We start from the raw sequence: 24,256 nt of genomic DNA, 5'->3' as shown, positions 1-24,256 counted from the left end.
GTTGCACTAATTTGTTCTAGAGTTTATTATTCCTAAGGGACTTTGCAATGAGTCTATTTTAGATGGCTTAATTGCCTGGAGCTTCCAGAGAATTGGCCGTATTTTGGGGTGGGGTGGGGGGAGAGGTGACTGATTTTCTTGGATAAAATTATTATTTGCCACATGTCATTGTGGCCAAAGTTATTTGTCTTGGCTTCGTGTTGTATATATACAATGCAGTCATCTGTGAGTGTAGCAACTCAGATAGGACAGTGAGTACTTTTAAACACGTGCATGTAAAACACATCACATTTGTCTAAAGCTATACAGTTTTGAGGGATTTTCACATGCTCACGTGTAATATTTTTAACATCCTTCTAAGACAGGTAGAATAAGAATCACCATCACCCATTTATTTCCAGCTGGGGAAACTGAGGCTTAGAGAGCTGAGTTTCTTTCGTCTGAGTCACGTGGCTAGTGAGTGACGGTGCCAGAACTGGATATAGCTCTTTCCTTCCAGTCCCGGGTTCCTTTCCCTAGTATGACACCCTCTCAGCAGAGACACTGCTGACGGTGACTGCTCATCTGGTTGCTGGCATCTCCTGAGTTCCTAGTACTCAGCCTTGTCATGAGGAACTGACTCAGAGAAATGAGAGTCTGCTGATTCAGAGCCCAATATCTTTTTCCCAGCCTCTCATTTCCCAGCTTTCTCTTCTCATAAGTTGATTTCTATCCACTCCCAAGCAACTTTTTTTTAGTATCTGTGGCTACTAGAGTGGTGGCAGTGGAAGTTGTGACGTAGACTGCCATGTCTCCACAGGCAAGGGTCAAGAGGGAATCAGAAGTACTACATGCTCCAGATAAAACTTCTCCTTCTCCAGCTTTCATGTCACCAGTGGTGAGTGAAGAGAGGGCCTTGTACTCTGATACTTCTACTAAGACCCTCTCCTCCTCGTAACCCCACAACCCTGATAGCCCTGTTATACCACCACCACATCTGCCTTGAGACCGTTAGCACACGAATTCCATTTTTCTGTGTATCATCAGCATCCTGAACAGGGCCTGGCACATCAAATATTCGAAAGGATAAATAAATGGTGTCCTAAGTCTTTAGATAGCATATATTAAAGGCAAGTTCATAAATTATTCTGCAGTGCCAATGAGATACCTTTTTTTAAAGTTTATTTACTTATTGAGAGAGAGAGAGAGAGAGAGAGGGAGAGAGGGGATCCCAAGCAGGCTCTGCACTGTCAGCACAGAGGCTGATGCGGGGCTCGAACCCATGAACTGTGAGATCATGACCTGCGCCATAATCAAGAGTTGGATGCTTAAACAACTGAGCCACCCAGGTGCCCCAAGATATCTTTATAAATTTTAGAGGAGTGTCATATGCTTTTTATTTTGTTTAATCCCATTTGGTGTTTTATTTACAGCACAGATTAATGAATAACTTGTAGTTACAAAATTATCTCCAGGGCTATAATAGTTATAATAATAGTTATTGTTTGTGTAATGCCACTTACAGTAATTTGATTGCATGATTTATTCTTCTGTGGGATAAATAGTTGTATCTCCATGTTACAAATGTAAAATTATAAATGCTTAAAAATTTTTTTTTAATGTTGTAAATGTAAGAGAGAGGGAGATAAAGGCCTTTTTGCAATGAAACCTTCTCCAGAAAGACTGAGAGACCAGTTTTGTGTGGGACACAGGTTAGTTTACCTGAATGGAACAAGGTATGTAAAAAGGTGCAGAACGGGGGCACCTGCCTGGCTCATTCAGTGGAGCAGGGGGCACTTGGCTGGCTCTTGATCTCTGGGTTGTGATTTCAAACCCCATGTTGGATGCAGAGATTACTTAAAAATTAAAAAAAAAAAATTAAAAAGAAGGTACAGAACAATGAGAGGGCTTATTGCAGGGGGGTTTAACGCTCAGCCAGGGTAACTAAACCTGTAGTTGTGGCTTGGGTGTGTGAGCTGCTGTATTTCAGTACTAACATCATTTTAGGGCTTGGACTTGGAGTAATCCAAGCTAAGTCTGTTCCAAAGCATCAACAGAAAAGTTTCCTTATGTTATAGCTGTACATCCAAATGGAAGGGAGATGGAGATAGTGGAGAATTCTCCACTAGGTATTTTTTCCAAGCATGCTTCTCATGAATTATACAATTTGGTAAGAATAGTGACAGTTTTGATGGGGAGATTGGGAGCACTGAAAACTGGCAAAAATGCAAAGCCGTTTTTGGTCAAATGAGTAGAGCAAGCAAGCAAATGTGTTGAATAGGAATTTCTGCAACAGCTCTTCAAGGTAACTTTTTTTTTTTTTTTTCAAATTGAATTCATGTTTAATAATTACAGGTACCATGCGCCCCACCCCTTCCCCCTGCCCAGGGAGCAGCAGGGGTGGTGCAGGGGCTGGGGCATATGCCCCTAACAGGGAGGACAGCAGTCTCATGAGTGATGTGCAGAAAATAAAAAAGGATCCTAGGGGCAGGCAGTGGTGCCCCCCAAAAGACACACCAAATTTCAAGATTTTATATATATCGCAGAGCCCCAGGGGGAGGAGAGGAGACATCAGGCAGCATCCTGGAGAGGGGCTGCAGGCAGCCCCACGCCATCCTGCCTCTTCAGCCATTTTATTAGCTCAGACACACGGCACTACAGGCACCCATTGCTGCCACCACACCCCCTGCAGTCCCGGCCACTGGCCGGGTCATCCGAGTGTCCATGGGACTCCAAGTCCCCAGCCCCACCTGCCCTCAGTTGTGGTCAGACTCCTCCTCTTCTTTACTTTGTAACTGGGTGCCCTGATCACATGCTTTGCTGAGAATCAGAGACCTGTGAATGATTTCAGAGATGATGACCCCAGCCCAATGGCTCACTTTCCAACTTCTTGAGCAGATCTGGACTGCTGATACTTATGCTAAGGTCCAAATGCTAGTGACAGCCCAGCTTGACATCAGAGTTAAACTTTAAAAGTTGTGTAATATTTTCTTGCTAAGGTTTCTAACTTTAGGAAGTCTTAAAAGTAATTGTGTGGTTATTAATTTCACTGAAACATGGCATGAGTTGTAAAAATCATGCATAAGGAAAAGAGATTATAGATTGAAGTCTGATATCGACCCTTAAAAAAAAAGTGATTAAGGTTTTTATCTAAATTGCTGGTTAACTAGCTGATTCCAAAAAGGGTGAGTCATTTTACTGAGACAAAAAGGCAAGTAAGCCCCTTCTGGTGGGTGGAGAGTTACACAGCAGAGCCTTACAACCTTGAATTAGCAGGCCTGGTGCCTTTTTTTTTTTTTTCCCCATGTGAAAGTTTAGAAATGAAATCAGTACAGCCACAGTTTTATTGTAACTCTCATCTCAGAACCACTGTTTCATTTATTAGGTTGGGAATCTCCAGGAGTCTCATCTTTCTTTTCCTTATTTATGTTGCCAGCATGCTGGTACTTGGTTAGATAGCCTTTTGAATAGCACTTTTCCAAAAAAAAAAAAGTATAATATGTGTAGCTTAAAAATCCTGTCATTGTTATGTATATTGTATTGCTGCTAAGTACTAAACTAAGTCTCCAAATAAAGGGAAATTGGGAGTTTTGTTTTTAGTTAGATATTGAAAAAGAGTATATGCTATATACTTTTTTTTTTTTTTTTGCTAGCTTATATGAATCTTAATGATAGCAATTACGTTGAAGGACAAATTGTGTTGAGTAGAATTGCACTCTTACAGGGTGAATGCTTTGCTTTTCCTTTCAGCTGTCTAAAAATGTTTTGACTCTGACAATTTCCTTACAATAAAGCCTGCAGAATTGTTATAAAGAAATCAAATGATCATTACTGGTTTGGCAGGAAGAATTTAAAAAGTAAAGTAGCTTCACCCATTGTTTGTAAATAATACATACCCTACAAATGGAAAGTAGAGAAAAATAAAAGGGGAAACATTCTTAGTCTTGCTATTCAAAGACATTCTGATATTTCTTTCTGGTTCTTTTTTTTTTTTTTAGGTTTGGGTTTTTAAAAGCACTCTTGTTATCAGAAGTACATATACAATTTTGTATCTTGTTCTTTTTATTTAACTTTGTAAAGTAAGAATTTTTCTGTGCTTCACAGATTTCTTGAAGACATGCCACTTACTCTTTCATTTGCTGAGACCCTTTTCTCTGCTGGGTGACAGATGCTTTGTTCCTCAAAATATGGGTATATGGGAGTGGGAAATAATCTGCATTATAATTAGGTACTGCAAGATCATCCTGAATTTTCATGTAACTTTTATCTAAAGCTGAATGCTAAATTGTCTCCCAGGTAGCTCCTCTTTTTAAGTCAGAGAAGTAATATGGATTGATTTTATTGTACACTTGAGCTAACTTTGTCAGGCTTAAAAAATCCCTCTGCTTTGGAGTCTGCCCCTCAGCCGAAGGGCTGAACTGGGCAGGGTCAAGAGAGGAGGGCAGAGCAGGCATCCTGTGGGATGGCTGGTGTGCTTGGCTCCTGTACAGGGATTGTTTACCAGAGAGCAGGGCAGGGTTCATGGCAAGGTGTCTGACAAGAGACTTAGTCACCCACAGTGCACATGACTGGGGCCTTGTCCTCACAGAGGACTGAATTTGTGAGAATCTAAACATCGTAAGTGGCATGAGGTTCAAGATGTAGGAGAAAGAATTTGACTTAATTTATCAGTCAGTGATACCCAACTGCCTCCTCCATACCCTCTTCCTAAATCAGTCCTCAGAGGGTCAGGTGTAGATGTGCACCTCCCAGCAGAATACTGTGAGGATGAGTGGTGTGGCTCACTCGTTAGCAGGGATGCCTGGACTTCACATCCTGGCTCTGGCTCTGCCTCTGGCAAGCTACATACTTTGGACCAGTTCCTTAACCTTTCTGTGCTCCATTCTCTCTGTTAAAAGAAGATAGTAGAGCCACCAACTTCCTGTGATCAAATTGAAACACTGTTAGAACAATGCCTGGCATTGTTAATAAGCACGTAATAAACCTAGCTGGTTATTATGTACCTTGTGTGACCCAGTTTGTACATTTTGCCAAATTTCCTGAGTGCTGAGCTTGTCAGTTAAGTTTACATGGCATTATGGCAGGTGTGTTCTTTTCTGATTGCACACTAAACTAGTCTTGTGAGGATGGGCCACTGCTTAGGTATTGTGAGCTGTTCATGATCACACATATGTGAAACAGCCAAATATTGACCGACTAGGTGTTGATCCTGGATCTGTTTCTAAAGCCCATTCTCTAAAAGCACACTGCTTCAAGAAAGGTTCCTCATCCCCTTACCTTATCCTTTTGTGCTGGCCTAGCGTGAGTGCTTTTTCTTAAAAAAAAAAAAAATAATAATAATAATAAACTTCAAATTGAACTATAAGATACAGACAGAAAAGTGTACATATTCTTGTATATGTATATTCTTGCTATAAATTCACAGCACCAGCACCCAGATAAGAAACCCAGTAGTTTGCCAGCATCTCGTAACCTTTTTGTGCTTCCTTCTGGGGATTGTGCTTTGAAAGCTACTGGTAAAAAGGCTTGTGATCCGTTGTTCGTGGATATGGAAAAGGTTTCATGGAAGAGAGGGAATTACCCCAAGAAAAGGATGGTTAGTTGTAGTGGCTCTGGATCAGGAACCCCACACCTTCCCCTTTGTTTGTTGTTCCTTTTTTCTCATTAAGGTAATGTGAATAGGCAAAGATTTTTTATAGAAAGAATTATAGATAATAATTAGACTGGATTTTTTGGGGCCTATGTTAGGCCTTCATTTTTACTCTCTTTAAACCCATCTCTCTCAATTGTGGCTTTTGAGTTAATTTTTCATTACATACAGTGATCACTGCTTTTATCACCTGAAGAGTGTGAAGTCAAGGGAATGCAGAAAAGCTTGAAACATTCCTGACTTTAATTGTCCCAACTCTAAATCAGGCATGGGAATGGATTTTTTCCTCAGATGCCAAATCTTTAGAGTTGCAGTGGGTTTCCAGAACATTGCATTGGAAGGATTTGCAGAGGAGTCTGGGGACAACAGGAAACAGTGTTCTGGTTGATTAGTGATTTTGGCTAATGGCAAAAGAGATTTGGACTAGTGTTTTCAGTACCAGTACCAGATATTTGCCTTGTATGATCTGAGTGATACTTAATGCCATTTCTTGACTTATAAACTTAGCACTATTCTCTAGGACCACTTAGTACTGGCTGTGAGAATGGAAGCAATACACATATAGGTTAAAAAGTGGAACTAGGGGTGCCTGGCTGGCTCCATCGGTAGAGCATGTGACTCTTGATCTCGGGGCCGTGAGTCTGAGCCCCACACTGAGGGATTGAGTTTACTTAAAAAAAAAAAAAAAAAAAAAAAAAAAATTGAACCAGTAGTCTTCCTTCCTTACACATATCACATGACCTCAGAGTACTTCCACACTTCCCTCATCCTCCCTCTAACATCTGATCAAGTTCATGTGAATTATGACAGTATCTGTGGTGTCAGCAGCAGTTCCAGTCAATGTATTGAACTGCAGGTGGAGTGTGGGAGTCCAGGCAGTGACTGCAGATACTTTTCTAAATGTGGAAACATGGCTGAACCTTGTGAAGGAAATAGAGAACTTTACCATGGGTAGCATTACAAATAGGTAGTAAATTTTGTATGTATATTAGTATTTAAGAGCAGGATATCCAGGTGCTAATGAATAACAGTATGGGTACCTATATTAGAGTATGATTCCATTTTGGGAAAGAGAAGATTGAGAAAAAAAGAAAGATCAGACTGAGGTACAGAACAGAATTTGGGGCACTGAAGATCTAAAGATACCTTTCTCTTAGCTACTGTGTGAGCTGCTCTGATTATTGTCAAAAACTGACCTCTGTGCTTTGGAGCCAAAATGTAGACAGAGTTTGGGAGAAAGAGGAATGATAGCTTTCTTGCTTTGACAGGCAAAGGAGGCAAAGGAAACTGGCCTTCAAAAACTGCAAGCCCTCCGATAGGAAGGGGTTGGGGGGGTTTTATAGGGAAATACAGGATCTAACTGGTTTTGGGAGGAACCGTACAAGCTCCTAGCCTTCTTTGTCATGTCTTTAGGGTGGTACTGGGTTTCTGAAACAAAAGGGTAAGAAGGGCGGAGGGGAGGTTTGCGGAAGAGAAGGGAAAGGTTATTGTAAAAATCGAGCTTTGCTGAAGCATTAGAGCAGCCATTTTGATTTTTGTTCAACTGTATGCTTTTAAGCAGTTTCCTAATGTCTCAGAAGAATGGTTGTGATGATACAATTATTACTTGTTTTTCCATTTACTGAAGAAGTTTTAAAACTCCCATTTAAATATAAGGAAATTTGGAGTCTTATCGAGGCATCTCTTTTAAGTACAATGGTTGTGGCTTTGATGTACATCTGTATTATGTTTTATCAGATTTTGAACTGTGGAATTAAGGATTATTAAGGGGAGGGACGGAGAAAATGGCTTTTTCACTTTTTAAAAGTTTTGAAGTTCTTTTTGTTAAGATACCACATGAGTCTGATTGGAGTGAATATGGAATATTAAAGCTTCTAAAGGAACTTCTGCCGTAATAAATGGAAGAGTGTGTGTTGAGTTTGTGTGTTTAATCACAAGCAGCCTCTTGGTCAGAAAATGTGCATCAGACTGTTAAAGGAGCACTGACACTGCTTGTTGCAGGCAGATTCATATCAAAGTGTTAATGTAAATATTCAGTGGTATTGAACCTATCAAAAAGTGATCTGTTGAGTATCTACCAAGTATAAGACCTATATGACGTGCAAAGATGAATGCCAAGACCCAGATTTTTTATACTCAAAATATTTATGATCTAGTTAGGCTCATGAGATATGTACACCGCTCTGTTGCCAGGCAATTACATGTTAAGGGTTAAAGGTGTGGTTTAAAAAAATTGTAGGGTAATTCAAGGGAGAAAAAGATCTTCCAGCCTAGAAGTCATCATAAGGCAGATGAAATTTTTACCAAGAAAGTGTTTCTCAAATGTGTGGTTCCCAGGCAGGCAGCAACAGCCTCCTAGGAACTTGTTAGAAATGTACATTCTCAGGCTCCACCTCAGAACTGCTGAATCAGAAACCCTGCGGGGTGGGCCCAGCAATCCGTTTAAAAGCATCCGAATTTGAGCCCCACTCAGACAAGGAAGTGTTGGATCAAGGGTATGCTGACTGAAGTTAGGGAGGAACAGTGACTGGTGTATAGTGTTTGGTTTAAGGCGGCTGGCTGAATGGAAGGAACATGAAGAAGAAGGGGTTTAGTTAGAGTTTCTTGAGCCGTGTGGTTTAGCTTCTATTTAAGGGAATTCTTTCCCAATGCACTTTGATCCTTATTTCATCCAATTATCCTTCGTAATTATATTGTCATGTTCATCTCTTATTATTCTGATCGTTGAAAATGTTTGCATCATCGAGATAAGGGATAGAATTTGTATTTTGTAAGAGAATTTAAGGCTTTGGAAAATGTAAAATATCAGAATGATTGGACAGCTTTGTGGCTAGCTATGAGGTTAAATATTTGTTCAGAATACATGTTTAAAAAAAGGGTTTCATGTCCTTTCATCAGGTCCTAGATAAACATCTTTTAGAGACTTTAGTTTTAAAACTTAAATTCAGTTTTACATGTAAAAAATGGGGTATGTTCCCCCAGCATTTCTTCTACATATTTTAGAAAATTCAGTTATTTTGGCATTTTTAAAGATCCTACCCCTTCAACATTGAACGTGTTAAAAAATAAAATTCATCCGAGTAAATGTGAAGATCTAATTGGCTTTATCAAATGATTCATGAATCCGGCAATATCCCATCTAGAAAACAGAGGGGTGTTCTGAGGAGTTGTACAAAATGGAAAGTTTTTATGGGAAGGAAAGTGGAGCAATAAAGGTATGTGCAAAAAAAAGAAAGAAAGAAAGGAAAGGGCAGGGGTCTCGTCTTCCTTTGTAGGAAGGGAATGGAGGGACCCAGCTGATAGATTTCCTCATTGGTGCTTATCTGAAAATTTCTGATTGGCAGGTGAAGACATTTCTGGGGGAGGTTGAACCTGCAGTTAACTTAGTTATGAAGCTCTGGTTTGATGACTTGGTCTGGCTGGAGTAACACCATGTGAGGCCTGTGGTTTTCTTTTTGGCAAACTATACTTTCATTTCTCCTGTGATTTTAGAGGAGGTGGACCCTTGGTGTTGGAGACATTGATTCGGGGCCTCACTTGGGCCACTTGGGAAGTGGAAATGATAACCTTCCTTTCAGCCTTTGCTCATCCAGCTGCCTGGTGCCTAAAATGGAAGGGTTACAGTGCTTGCATAAGTGGGCTTCTGATTCTCTGTTTAAAAAGAGAAAGTGATTTTAAAGACAGTTCAGGGGAAAAAAGAAGAACCCATGATCACATGGTGGCCACACAGTTAAGCTTTAAGGTCAAAATGTGTTCCCGTTACTGGAAAAATGGATTCATTCTCTCCTAATCTGGTTTTACCTTGGCACTATCAATTTATCACGTGCAGAGAAGTCTAGTCATTGTTGTAGGTGTGTTGCAATCTTTACTTCTAAAGGGAGGATGTATTTAAGATCTTTTTTGGGTTTGTTATAAAGGAACTTTAGGGTCACATATATAATAATGTCATAAGGTAATTGTGGCCTCTACCACGATATCATTAGATTTTTCTCACGCTTATGGAGTGAAATATTTGGCTGCCATGTATAAAGATACATTTAAAACCTCCTGAAACTTGGGGCACCCCGGTGGCTCAGTTGTTTAAGCATATGACTCTTGATTTCAGCTCAGGTCACGATCTTATGGTTCGTGAGTTCGAGCCTTACATCCAGCTCTGCGCTGACAGTGCAGGGCCTGCTTGAGATTCTTTCTCTTTCTGCCCCTCCTCTTTGTGTGCTTTCTCTCTCAAAGTAAATAAGCAAACTTAAAAAATAAAATAAAATAAAACCTCCTGAAACTGAAGACCTGCCAAAGGTTCATCAGATTTTAGGGATCTATTAATATTTTCTTCAGCCTAATTTCGAGGATAAGAAAGAGGAAAAGGAGTTGAGACAATCCCTTATAGTTTTCAAGATCTGACCTGTGTTTTGGGGACCAGTGCTTTTTATTTCTTCTAAAAGAAAAATTATTTTTTCCATGAACTCACAGTAGTATGGAAAAATTATATTAATTCCATAGCATTATTTCATTTTACAAATGAAGTATGTTAGTGTCAGAAGTCAAAACTGAACTACTTTTGTCCTTGTGTTCTGGTATTTCAGGGCTTTCTTGGCTTGAATATACCCAGGAATTAGGAATTCAGTGCAAGAGTTGTGAGGATTTATGGCTTCTCACTTATTACTTTTCTTACATATGTGTGTGTTTCTGTAATTTTTCATATACACACACATCTGTATATTTGGTATTAAAGAAAGGATGTGTCCCTACTCTCCCTCCCCCACATCACCTCCTGTACATCAAGCCCTACCTTTGTTGTGCGTAACCATCTCCCTCACTTGCTATGGGTAGAGTTTTGCAAGGTTGCAGAGTAAGACCTGTCAGCTGACGCTTGCTCACATGAGAGCCATTAAGAGGGTGGTGTGGCCAATGTCAGAACAACCTTGCAGCTGAAGGCAAGTCACTGCATTTGCCCAGAGCCATATGAATGGGTCTTGTGACCAATTAATTGACTACTACATAATCTCCAACAGGGGAGCACAGATGGAGTGAGTCAGCCCAAGCTGCTCAACCTGTTGAGTGTTTTGTCTTTTGCTGACCCAGAGTACAAGCTTAGGAACGAAAGTAGGAAGTGGGATTTGGACTTGCCTGTTTTAATGGTCCTGCTGAGAGCATATTTTATAGCATTGGATACATCTGACTTCCTAATACTTTGGCAGGCTAATTTACGTAACAAATGAATGTTCCTTTTTTTTAAACTTTTGAAAGAGGAAATTAGTAGGCTGCTGCCAAGTAGCTTGCCTCACCTACTGTATAGGGAGTACAGGGATTACTTAGGACGGCTGGTCAGTGTGGAGTATCCCTCAAACAGCAAAGGATCTTCAGCATTTGTGTCCACGTCCATGTTGATAGTCAGGATAAACCGGAAGAAAGTTCATACACTCAGGACATGTGTGGCGGCACTACGAAGACAGCAAACCGGCCAGGGGCCCGGCAGGATTCAGCCAGATGTGTGTGTGGTGCTGGTTCTGGTGCTGCGAGGACTTACAAGACGCTTTTATGCACAAAGACTCGAAAACGTGCCAGGGTAGGAAGGGGCACTGATCGCTTGGAACTCAGCAACAGGTTTGAAACTTCAGTTCTGTTTTAAAATCTCAGAGAAATGTTTATTTAATTCACTGCGTACCAAGCGGGATGAAATTCTGTTGATCCAAAACTTGTTTGTTAAGAATACTTTGTTTTAGTAGGACGTGGGGCCATTGATGGGTGTGCGGAAACAAGTCCTTTCCGGTACAAAAAAGGTGCAGGCATGGTTCTTATTATTTTTTTGACTGTTTCAATTCTACTACCCATCTGCTTTCTTAACTTTTCCTTACTTATCCTGGAGCCAGCTCGCAAGAAATGGTTACATCCTTGTCCTGTGTTGAAGTTTGAACAATACTATTCACAGAGGTCATCAGGAAAACGAGTTGCGGTCCTGAGGGTCCACCACAGTTGGTAGATGGGGCACAGGACTGGAAGTTATCTCTTAGTATGAATGGTAGGTGGAGGCAGGATGGTGGGAAAGAGCCCAGCTTCTTCTGGCAAATTATTTTCATGAGAAGGACTGGAGTTATGCCGGAACTAATTTTAAGAGTGGAGCTTACTTAGAGTAACATTATACTTGCTGTATTCTTTTAGGTTCATTATGTCATCCATTTTGGGAGAATTTATTGATTTAATTAGTAATAGCTCTTAATTGAAACATATTTATAAAGAGTTTTATTGCATATCAACCAAAAGGAAAAATGCAGTGAGAATCTGATGTAGATAACTACTAAAGAGAGTCAAAGTTAAAAGTTAAGCTCTGATTCTCATGATTAGTGTAAAAGTAAGTTTCTAAATTCACTTACATATTTTTTTCCTTATAAGAAGTTTTCTTAAAATTATGTTTTATAAACTTTTTCCATCAATATGGTTCTTGGTTGGTTGAAAATAATCAGGATATACTTTTTGTCATATAAAAATCATTGTCTTTCTTTAGTAGAAACTTAATAAAATGGTATATAATCTACTCCAGTATAAACCCAGTAGATTGGAGAGTTAGGGAGAAGTGTGGAAATCATTTTATAGGGGCTGGGTCACATGCTATCCACTCAATTAAAGGGAGATATTTATAGAGGGAGCAATAATGAATGATGTGGTACATTAGAAAAATACATTTGAATGTTCAGATAAGAATTTCACTTTTGTACCTTTTTTTAGTTAATTTTTTTTTTTTTTTTTTTTTTTTTTTACAATTTATTTATTTTTGGGAGACAGAATGAGACAGAGCATAAGCAGGAGAGGGGGAGAGAGAGAAAGAGACACAGAATCCAAAGCAGGCTCTAGGCTCTGATCAGCACAGAGGCCGACGCGGGGCTTGAACCCATGAACCGTGAGATCATGACCTGAGCCCAAGTCAGATGCTCCACTGACTGAGCCACCCAGGCACCCCTGTTTTTATCTGTTTCTTATCAAGATAGAACAGCTGAGTGATACAAAAGAGTAATGGATTGGCACTCAGTTGATCTGGATCCTGATCCTGATCCCCACCTCTGCTGCCCAGGAAGAGCCTTTAACCATGTGGGAGTCTCCTGGCTTTTCTGTGTCTCACTTTTCAACTCTAAGCTATGAAGTTGGTTTAGATTATTTTAAAAAATCCTTTCCTTCTCTGAAATTCTAAGATGTAGCATCAGGACCTTTTGTATTCCCTATATTTATTCATATGATTCTAGATTCCCCAAATACATTTTAGGGGTGAGGGGGATAAGAAAATAATATGCAGGGCCACATAAAGTTTTTTTAAAAACTTCAAAACATTTTGGTATGAGCTTCTGCTTCTCAGTTTCAGTGAACTTAATATTCTTCAGTGAATTTTAATCATTTTTATTTAAACAACACGTTAACAAAAATTTTTCATATCCATTATTGCCTTTTCTTATTTTAACTTCCTTTAGAGTTACTTCTTTGGTGGTGAGACTTTTTTTTCCTCTTGTTTAGAATTTTGCGCAGTGATGACGTATACTTGTCAATTAATTGGAATTCATCTCTAGTCAGACCAGTTGTCTTGGTAGACCTCATCTACTTTGTCTCCCCCTTCCTACCATCTTGAAAACGTGATCGTTATTTGCAGCATTGTGCTTGGTTTCCTGTATTTCTCTTGAGCCAGTCTCAAGGGTAGAGTGAATTATTGACAGGAGCTTGCACTGTAGGGATCTGGCTCGAGAGTGCTCACGAGTTATCTGTTTGTCCAAGTCAGGTGGCAGTCAGTTAAGTATGACTTCCAACTCCCTCTTTGCTCTTGGGTATCTTAAATCAATAATTTTAGGTGGTCTTAGCTGAGTGCACTGATAAGTAGGTTCCCCCCCCCCCCCCATCTTTCCTCATGATTTTCCAGTTACTCAAAGGTGAAGAGAAAGAGTCCACACATGTAGAGGAGTCATGTTAGATACCTAACAGTGGCCACAGTGTAAAACTGCCACAGTTCAGTGCAGAAGGAAACGTTTTTCTTTCTTTAATTTTTTTTTTTTTCTTTTTAACGTTTGTTTATTTTTGAGAGAGAGAGAGAGTGAGTGTGCGAGTGAGCGCTGGGGAGGGGCAGAGAGAGAGGGAGACACAGAATCTGAAGCGGGCTCCAGGCTCTGAGCGGTCAGCACAGAGCCCAGCGTGGGGCTGGAACTGATGAACTGCGAGATCATGACCTGAGCCGAGATCATGACCTGAGCCGAAGTCGGAGGCTTTACTGACTGAGCCATCCAGGTGCCCCTGCTTTTCTTTCTAATTATGGTCCACGTGGAATCAGACTTTTCAGGGTGGAAGTGTATCCTCTGTATCTTCGCTTCCATTCTCCTTAATCCCTAGAACGAAAGATATTGGAGGTTCATTTATTTCACAGAATCAGCAAAAACCTACAGAGTTTGATGAAACATTTTAAGTGGTTTGTCAGTAAAAAAAAAAAATCCTCTCTAAAACTTCACGTCTAGTAACTGTTATGAGGCTGGACATAGGGTGCAGTCTTCAATAATCACTTCCTTCTTTTTTCTTAAAATATCAACCACAACAAAGCTGCTAATAACTTGATTTTGCAAACTTTAGTAGCAAATTAGATAAGTCCAGAAGGCTGTTTTTGTGAGAAATCCGGGAGTATTTGCCAAGCTTATCAGTGAATCATTGTTTCTCTGATAGCAGGAGAGAATTTGACATAACATTTTCTTAAAAAGTATACGCTACCCACACCAAAGAGGAACTGAAACAGAGCACTTCAGAATCAATTGTGCTTTAAGTTTCATATCTTGGAGTTTGGATTCAGCAGAGACTCTCTGTACTGCTTTAGAATCACCAGGATAGATAGGGCCAAAGAATTAATGAGTGTATGTATTAGACTTGTCTACGATCTGGATGAACGAATTCATTACAAAAAAGAAAGAGGCTTAGGTTGCTTGTGGTAGTTACTCAACAAGAAAAGAAGTATAGAAACCAGGGTTTATTTTCTTTCCCCTAGTTAACTGCTTCACAGAGATAGGCTGACCATGATTTTACTACCAGTCTTTATTTATAGCAGTTAGGACTACTGACAAGGAAATATAAAAATAGTCGCAGATTTAGAGAGATATGCTAAGGCAACAGACCAAAGAATTCTGTTCTGAAGATTTTAGCAAAAAGGACTAATGCAGGTTGCAGGGTTAGGGAGAGTGTTTTTCATTGTCTTCTTCACTTAGCTGTGAAAACTCTTCTGCTTTGATACTATGTAGAAAATGTAGCTGTCCAACAGGTTGAATGAAGTGGGTAGAGGAAAAAAAAAAACAAACCCTAGTCAGCTGATGGTCTTGTGCTTTGTGACAAGCTTCACCGAGAGGTTGAAATTGCTGGGTGTGACTCTTTCAGATGCGTTGAGTATTGCTGTCACAAGTTCTTCTGCCCTTTCTGCATTCCTTCCCTTTTCACTGATTTTATGTGCCATGAAGAATTTTCTTTGACTAGCTAAGAGTTTATTTCCACTGGTTGATGGTTGGGATTTAGAGATATAATTTGAGAATATGTGAATGAATGAAAGCATGCAGTGGTAACTTAATGTTGCTGCAAAGTCCCGTCTAATTTAGGTTTAAAAACATTCAACTTGACCCTCTGAGGCCACGCCTCCTCTTGAGAATGAATCAGAGCAGCCTTGGTATAGAGGGGTTTTGAAGGGAGTGTGAACTTGCTTCATGTAGACTGACGACTGACATAAACTTTTGTCTGGGTCTTATTCTGATAAGTGTTAGTTACCATAACTAGTTATGTCCAGAAGACTGTGTTTCAGACAGAGGACAAGGATACTCCAACTCTGGGGTCTGCAGCCCAAGTCATTGGGCAGCTTCTGAAGCCTTTATCCCTCAAGTTCCTGCTCAGCTGTACAGTGAACTGGAATACTCGGCTGCACGGGTCCATGATTCCTGGTTCTTCTGTTAGGACTCCTGTTGTGAGTCAGGCTGTGGCTTAGCCTTATCCTTTTATTGTTATAGTAACAAAAGCTGAATAACTGCTGAATAATGATGCAGCAAGCCCTGGTGGGAATTGGTGAGAACAGTAATCTGTGACCCATCTAAGATTATAATGAAACTCCCCATCAAAATTCACCAAAGAAAGAGAATCTAGCCTTTGGGCTCTAGAAACACCAAGATCCCTGGCAATTCTCTTCCCCTTCTGTGGGATCCCAAATTTATATGGATTGTTGGGTATCAGGTGTATATCCATCCATTAGAGGTTTATCTTGAAGGGTTTAATCCTTCTCTTATTAGTTTAGAAAGGTTTAAAAAAAATACTCTCAGGTCTTTATAGAACAGATGTGAATTAAAATGCTATCTTTTTTTTCAAAGTTTTTTTTCAATGTTTATTTTTGAGAGACAGAGTGTGAGCGAGGGAGGGGCAGAGAGAGACAGAGACCCAGAATCTGAAGCAGGCTCCAGGCTCTGAGCTGTCAGCACAGAGCCCAATGCAGGGCTCAAACCCAGGAGCTGTGAGATCATGACCTGAACTGAAGTCGGAGCTTAACCTGTTGACCACCCAGGCGCCCCCTCTTTTTTTTCTTGATTTGCCCTTTCCTTTCACTTGCACGCCTCACCCTGCCCAAAGGCAAAAAACAAACAGTTTAGTAACACTAAGCTAGTTGTTTCACTTACTGATTTTTAAAAACTCTGATTCTAGTGGCACCTGGCTCAGTCGGTTAAGTGTCTGACTTTGGCTCAGGTCATGATCTCACGGTTCGTGAGTTCGAGCCCCATGTAGGTCTTGCTGTTGTCAGTGCAGAGCCTGCCTCATATCCTCTCTTCCCCCTTCCCCCACGCCCCCCCCCATCTGTTCAGTCTGTTAAACATTTAAACATAAAATTAAGTTAAAAATCTGACTCATGTCATGAGAGAACCTAGAACATGTGAGAACCTAGACCATAGTACCAGATACAGTGGAAGCATCTTTGATCTGGGGATCTTCTCTATCCCGATCTCATGATCTGTGTTTCTATTTTCTCTTCTACAAAAAAATAATAGAAGTGGTAGATTAGGTCAGTGATCATCAAATACGTGAACTGTTTTTTTAAAAATGTAGCTTCATGAGGTTCGTTTCAGATCCACTTGAGCAAATTTCTAGAAGTGGAGCCTGTGAGGCTTTATTGACTAAAAACAAACAAACAAAACAATTGAAAGAGTTTCTGGGGTGATTCTAATGATGTGTCAAGTCATCAAATGGGTGGTGTCTGAGGTCCCTTCCAGTCCTAACATTCTGAGTATCTGTCAGTGACTGACGGGTAACAAAACTGTTAGAGAAATGTGAAGACCTTGGGTAATCAGTGGAGCCAAAACGGTCTCAGTGGTCATCTTTGCCATGTGAGGGAGCAAGCCGTACGGATATTTGAGGAAGTGTATTCTCAACAGAGGAACTAGTAAGGACAGAGATCCTAAGGCAAGACCATGTGTGCCGTGCACCCTAAAAAGAAAAATGTTGCCAAGGGGCAAAAATCATTTGGATTCAGAAAGTGAATTGTCCTTCAAGGGAATGTGAACGGACCCAAGGTGGACTGGTAGATAGGGCCAGCAGCTGCACATCGTGATATGAGAGGCAGGTGGGGGTTGTCTGCTGCCTAATCTCTCCCCCATCGGCCCTTGCTTGATAACAGCAGTTCCTATGATCAGAACCTCATTTCTTTGTGTTTAAGCATTGTTCTCTCATGGCAGTCGGTGATACCTTAATGTGAGCTATTATGAGAACTTGTTCCTCTGTCAGGAAGAACAAGACCACATGAAAGGATTGGGCTCATTCTATAGAGCAGAGAATGTAGGACTGACCTTCTCCTTTCCAGCTGAGTGGACAGGCTGAGGGGAGACAGCTTGTAACTCAGCCGAACAGGGGCAGAGACTTTTGATGGCCATATCCAAAGCTCAAATAATATGTCCTTGGTTTTTATCTTCACAGGGAATTCTCTAGCTGACTATAACACACCAAAATGCTCTTCAGAGAATAATCCTATCACAAAACTGTAAAACTAGTGCTCATTACTGAAAGTTCCTGTATTTTAAAAGTTCCCTTGACAATTTAAGAAGTTTTTTTTTTCCTTTTAAATAGACTTTATTTTTTAGAGCAACTTTAGGTTCACATCAAAATTGGCAGAAGGTACAGAGAGTTCCTCTGTTCTTTCTGCCCCCCCTCACGTGCACAGTCTCCCCTACTATCAATATCTTGTATCAGAGTAGTATGTTTGTTGCAGTTGATGAACCTGCACTGACACATCATTATCATTCCAGACCATAGTTTACTATGGTTTATTAAGGTTCACTTGTGGTGGTGTGCATCCTATGGGTTTTGACAAATGTATAATGAAATATACCCATCATTATAGTATCATACAGATCAGTTTCACTGCCCTAAAAGTCCTCTGTGATCTGCCTATTCATCTTTCCCTAACCCCTGGCAACCACTTATCTTTTTACTCTCTCTATAGTGTTGCTTTTCTAGAATATCATTTGGTTGGAATCATGCAGTAGGTAGCCTTTTTATTTTATTTTATTTTTATTTATTTTTATTTTTTACTTTTAAGTTTTTAAAAAATTTATTTATTTTGAGAGAAGGGGAGAGAGAGAGAGAGAGCGAGAGCAGGCGAGTAGGGGAGGACAGAGAGAAAGAGGGAAAGAGAATCCCAAGCAGGCTCCATGTTAGCGTGGAGCCTGACATGGGGCTTGATCTCATGGACTGTGAGGTCATGACCTGAGCCGAAATTAAGATTCGGTTGCTTAACTGACTGAGCTACCCAGGCGCCCCATATGTAGTCTTTTTAGATTGTCTTCTTTCACTTAGTAATATGCATTAAAGCTTCCTCCATGTATTTTCTTGGCTTGATAGCTCATTTCCCTTTACCACTGAGTAGTTATCTGTTGTCTGGATGTAGCACAGTTTATCTATCCATTCACCTACTGAAGGACATCTCGGTTGTTTCCAAGTTTTGGCAATTAGGAATAAAGCTACTGTAAACATCTCTGTGTGCGTTTTTGTATAGACATAAGTTTTACTCCTTTGGGTGAATATCAAGGAGTATGATTGCTGGATCATAAGGTACGAGTTTGTTTTTTTGTTTTTTTTTTTTAAGAAACAGCCAAACTTCCAAAGTGGTTATACCATTTTGCATTCCCACCAACAGAGAATGACAGTTCATGTTAATCCACATCCTTGTCAGTATTTGGTTTTGCCAGCGTTCTGGCCATTCTAATAGCAGTGTAGTGGTATCTCACTGTTGTCTTAATTTGTGTTTCTCTAATGACGTATGACGTAGAGCATCATTGATATGTTTATCTACCATCTCTATATCCTATTTTGGGGGGTGTCTATTCAGGTCTTTGCCCAATTTTTAATTGGGCTGTTCATTTTCTTATTGTTGGGTTTTAGGAGTTCTTTGTATATTTTGGATGACAGACCTCTATCAAATATGTTTTTTTGCAAATATTTTCTCCCAGTCTGTGGCTTGTCTTCTCATTTTCTTGTTACTGTCTCTCATAGTTGAGAAGTTTTTAATTTAATTTTTTTTGTTAGTAGTTTTTCAGGCAGGGGAGACGTTTTTAATTTTAATAAAGTATAGGTTATTGGGCACCTGGGTGGCTCAGTTGGTTAAGCTTCCAGCTCTTGATTTTGGCTCAGGTATCTGTGGTATTTGGCATCAGGCTCTCATGCTTGTAAAATTAAGCCCTGCATCCGGCTCCATGCTGAGCATGGAGCCTGCTTGGGATTCTCTCTCTTGCCCTGCCCCCTCCTCCCTCCCCTACTCTTGCTCATGTGTGAGCCTTCTTTCTCAAAGTAAGTAAATAAAAATTAAAAAAAAAAAATAAAGTCCAGGTTATCAATTGTTTCTTTCATTACATGTGCTTTGGTTGTCATCACCATGTCCAAGGTCATCTAGATTTTTCTCCTATGTTATCTTCTAGGAATGTTAGAGTTTTGCATTTTACATTTGGGTCTGTGATTCATTTTGAGTTTTTGTGAAGGATTTAAGATCTGTGTCAAGACTCATTGTTCTGCGTGTGGATGTCCATTTGTTCCAGCACCATTTGCTGAAAGGCTGTCATTTCTCCATTGTGTTGCCTATGATTTTTTTGTCAAAGATCAGTTGACTATATTTGTGTGAATCTGTTTTTGGGTTCTCTGTTCTTTTCTGTTGATCTGTTTGTCTGTTCTATTATCAGTACCCTCCTGTATTGGTTACTGTAATTTTGTAGTAAGTCTTCACGTTGGGTATTTTTAGTCTTCCAACTTTGCTCTTGTCCTTCAGTGTTATGTTGGCTCTTCTGGGTCCTTTGCCTCCACAAATAAGCTCTAGAATGAATTTGTTTATATCCATAAAATAATTTGCTGGAAATTTGATTGGGATTGTATTGAATCTGTAGATCAAATTGGGAAGAACTGACATCTTGAGTCTTCCTACCCATGAACATGTAATATCTCTCCATTTATTTGGTTCTTTGATTCCCTTTATCAGAGTTTTATAGTTTTCCTCATATAGATCTTATACATATTTTGTTAAACTTATACCTAAGTATTTCTTTTGTGGGATAGTGAGCTAATATTAATGGTATGGTGTTTTTAATTTTAAATTCCTCTTGTTAATAGCTGGTATATGAAGTATTTTTAAAATATTTTAACAGTTGTATTTTTCAGAGCAGGACCACATTTATGTCAAGCTAGCTACTTGCCTTTTTTCTTTTTCTTTGTTAAAGTTTATTTTTGAGAGAGACAGAGACAGCATGAGCAGGGGAGGAGTAGAGAGAGAGGGAGAGAGAGAATCCCAGGCAGGCATCCCACCATCACACAGAGCCACATGCATAAACCATGAGATATGACCTGAGCTGAAACCAAGAGTTGGGCACTTAACTGATTGAGCCACCCAGGCACCCTGTCCTTTTTTCTTTTTAAATTCCTCCATCTTTTTCTCTTTGTAGTTACTAAACTTATTTTAAGATCGTTCTTAAATATTTTTTCTGATTACCAAAATGATACAATTTTATTATGGAACATTTGGAAGATGCAAACAAATATAAAAATGAAAATTCAAATTACTCATAATGCTATCACACAAATTTTACTACTGTTAATACTTTTATTTTCTTATAGTCTTTTATTGGTACATAAATATAAGCTGTATTAACTGAATCATATTCAGATATCAAGTTACAGAATCTGCTTTTTTACTCAGTATAATATTTTTCCCATGTTATTAAAATGTTTTCAGGAGCAAGTTTTCATGACTCTGTAGTATGTTCTTAAATGGATGGCTTCAAAACTTAAGGTATGTTATGCTGGTGGATGTTTGGGTTTCTGGTTTAGAAAGAAACCTATTCTTATTCACATTTCTGACAGTCTTCTTGGCAGATAATTTTCCTTGTAGGAAATTTTCCTTCCCCAATGGAATTTGAAAATTGGGAGATAGAAATTGGTCAGATAGATAGAAACCAAAATATCTACATTTGGAAATGGTTACTATATGTAACAACAAGGAGTTACCTAATAACCTTAGAATTAGACCTGTTCACCCACCTTGTCATAAGCAGCTGAAGACACACATAGGCCTTACCTAATAGGGGTTCACCCCTATAAAACTTGATGTTGAGTAGTTGAAGGTTAGATTAGTTTGTGTGTGCTCTGCAAACAGATAGCAAAGCATAAAGGACAGTTTATCAATCAGAAATCATTCTTCTTCCCCTGGGAAGGAGCATGTAGGGGTGAAGACAGATAGGAATGTTAACACTAATCAGGACTGTGCCTCTACTTGGAAACCTGAATCAAAGGTAAGGAACACCCCCCCCCCCCCCAACTCTAACACCTTTTATAGGTTAAATCACCTCTTAAAGCATATGAATGTGAGGGTTTTTTCCTTAACATTTTAAAAGCATTTTCTCTATATGCCTTCAGAGATAATTCATTCACTTGGTTCAACAATAAAAATATATATTTGAAATATATTTTTCCCACCTCATTATTCTTCCCCATGCCCTTTAGGTAATCAATTTTATTAGTTTTTTATAAATCCTTTTTTTTTCCATTAAAAAACCCATTTAGCATTTTCTTCTGCTTCTTTTTTTTTTCTTTCTTTTTAACTCCAGCATTCTCCCCTTTCTTGATTCCTCCAGCTTGATCTTCTTTGCTGAGTCCTCCTTTTCTCCCCACCCATTAATGTTGGTGTGCTTGAAGGCTTAGTCCTGGACCTCTTCTCTACTCACACTCACTTTCCTTAGTGATCTCATTCAGCCTTTGGCTTGAAGTACCATCTGTTTGCCAACAGCTCCCACATTTATAACTCTAGCCCAGACTTTTCCCCTGCCCTCCAGGTTTGTATATCCAACAACTTGTCCCACCTGCAGCTTTCTCTCTCTTGATGGTCGTAGTTATGACTCCTCTTTTTTTTTTTTTTTTTTTTTCCTTCTACACACTGTATCCAATCCATAGCAATTCCAGCTGGCTCTACCCTCAAATACTACCCCAAGTCTGACTACTTCTTGCCACCTCCACTATTACAACCTGGTCTATGCCAATGTCCTCTCTCTTTTTATTTTTCATCATGATAAGTATGCTATTTAATGCCTATTCAATCCATCCCGCCACCCACCTCCCCTCTGGTAACCATCAGTTTGTTGTCTATAGTTAGAAGTCTGTTCTTCGTTTGTCTTTCTCCTTTTTTCCTTTGCTTATTTGTGTTTCTTAAATTCCACATATATGTGAGATCATGTGGTATTTGTCTTTCTCTGACTTATTTTGCTCAGCATTATACTTTCTAGCTCTATCCATGTTGTTGCAAATGGCAAGATGTCATTCTTTTTTATGGCCAAATAATATTCCATTGCATGTATATGTGTGTGTGTGTATATATGTGTATATATAGTGTGTGTATATAGGTATATATATATATATCATATATATATGTACACACATATATATATGTATGTATACACACATACATATATGTATATATACCCATACATCCTTGGGTGGGGTGTGTGTGTGTATATATATATATATGTGTGTGTGTATAATATTATATATATAATATCATACCTTCTTAATCCATTCATCTATCTTGGGCTACTTCCATAGTTTGGCTATTGTAAATAATGCTGTAATAAACATAGGGATGCATGTATCCCTTTGAATTTGTATTTTTGTAATTTTGGTGTAAATCCTCAGTAGTGCAATTCTTTGATCATAGGATAGTTCTCTTTTTAATTTTTTGAGGAACCTTGAAGGGATTGAGGATTTCCCTGAAAGGGAAAAGGATTTTCATTTTATTATGAAATATTTCAACCATAAGGAAAATACAGAACATGGTATAATAACCATATGTGTACCCACAACCAAGTTTTGTTAAATCTTAACATTTTACCACTCTTGCTTCACATATATAATTAAAAACAAAAGATCTAAAACACGAGGGGAACAGATGTTGCTTCCTACATAGTCCTTACTGGGCCTAGTCTTCTACCTTCTTCCTCCTTCCAGAGGTAACCACATTCTGAATATTTGCCTCTGCTATATTTTTAGTTTACTGGTTATAATGTATCCATAAATAATACTGGGTCACACGTATTTAACATTATAGAATGAGTAGCATACTGTACATATTATTTTGAAGAATTGCATGTTTTTTGAAATTTATTCATATTCACGTACCTCTAGTTCGGTAATTCTAAATTCCAGTATAGCATTCACAATTTATGTATCCATTAGTCTATTGATGAACATTTTAATTTTGTTTTTACAAACTATTTTACTGTTATAAACAATGTTGCAGTGAATAGTATTGCCCTTGTCTTTTTCTGCACATCTGTATGGATTTCCATAGGGTATATGCCCCCAAGAGTGGAATTGTTAGGTTTTACGGTATGTGAATCTTTGGCTTTACTAGATATTCTTCAAAGCAGTTGCCTCAGCTTCTTTCCCAACACAGTGCATGAGTCTTCCCACTGCTCATCATCCTTGGGTGGGGTGGCGGTGGGGGGCCTGTACACAAAATGTATCTTGTTTCTTTTAAAACAGCTTTATTGAGATGATTCACATACCACACAATCCTCCCATCTAACGTGTATTTATACTTCAGTGGATTTTAGTGCATTCACTGAATTGTGCATCATCACCAAAATCAACTTCAGAACAGTCCATTACCCCCAGAAGAAACCCCACACAAAATTTAACTGTTATTCCACAATTCCCCAATCTCCCTACCTCCAGCTCTAGTCAGCTGCTAATTTGCTGTCTCTGTAAATTTGCCTATGCTAGACATTTTGTATAAGTGAAATCATATAACATATGATTCTCTGTAGTTGATTTCTTTCACTTACCATGCTTTCAAGGTTCACTCCTGTTCTAGCATGTATTAGTATTTCATCCCTTTTTATTGCCAAACAATACTCCATTGTATGGATGTGCCACATTGTGTTTATCCGATGATGGACATGTGGTTGCTTTCCACATTTTGGCTATCATGAAGAATGCTGTATAAACATTCCTGTACATGTTTTTTTTTTTTTTTAATGTTTATTTATTTTGAGAGAGCACACGTGTGCGCACTTGAGCACCAGAGAGAAAAAGTACAGAAGAGGGGCAGAGAGAGGGGGAGAGAGAGAA

The 24,256-nt window shown here is 39.2% G+C and overlaps 1 protein-coding gene across 1 annotated transcript in view; it reads left to right on the top strand.

The window, feature by feature from the left end:
• Nucleotides 1-10,673: 10,673 nt before the first annotated feature.
• The window catches only part of FNIP2 (folliculin interacting protein 2), a 95,101-nt gene continuing 81,518 nt past the window's right edge, over nucleotides 10,674-24,256 (top strand). The window contains 1 exon segment of the mRNA XM_053901168.1: nucleotides 10,674-11,230. Within this exon segment, the coding sequence (XP_053757143.1) occupies nucleotides 11,055-11,230 (176 nt within the window). The 5' untranslated portion in view covers nucleotides 10,674-11,054.

The sequence above is a fragment of the Panthera pardus genome, unplaced genomic scaffold (genome assembly GCF_024362965.1).
Source record: "Panthera pardus isolate Hobbes unplaced genomic scaffold, ASM2436296v1 HiC_scaffold_13, whole genome shotgun sequence".
NCBI classification, from domain to species: domain Eukaryota; kingdom Metazoa; phylum Chordata; class Mammalia; order Carnivora; family Felidae; genus Panthera; species Panthera pardus.
Note: the sequence above shows the minus strand (reverse complement) of the source record. Positions and strands in the feature narration are given on the sequence as shown.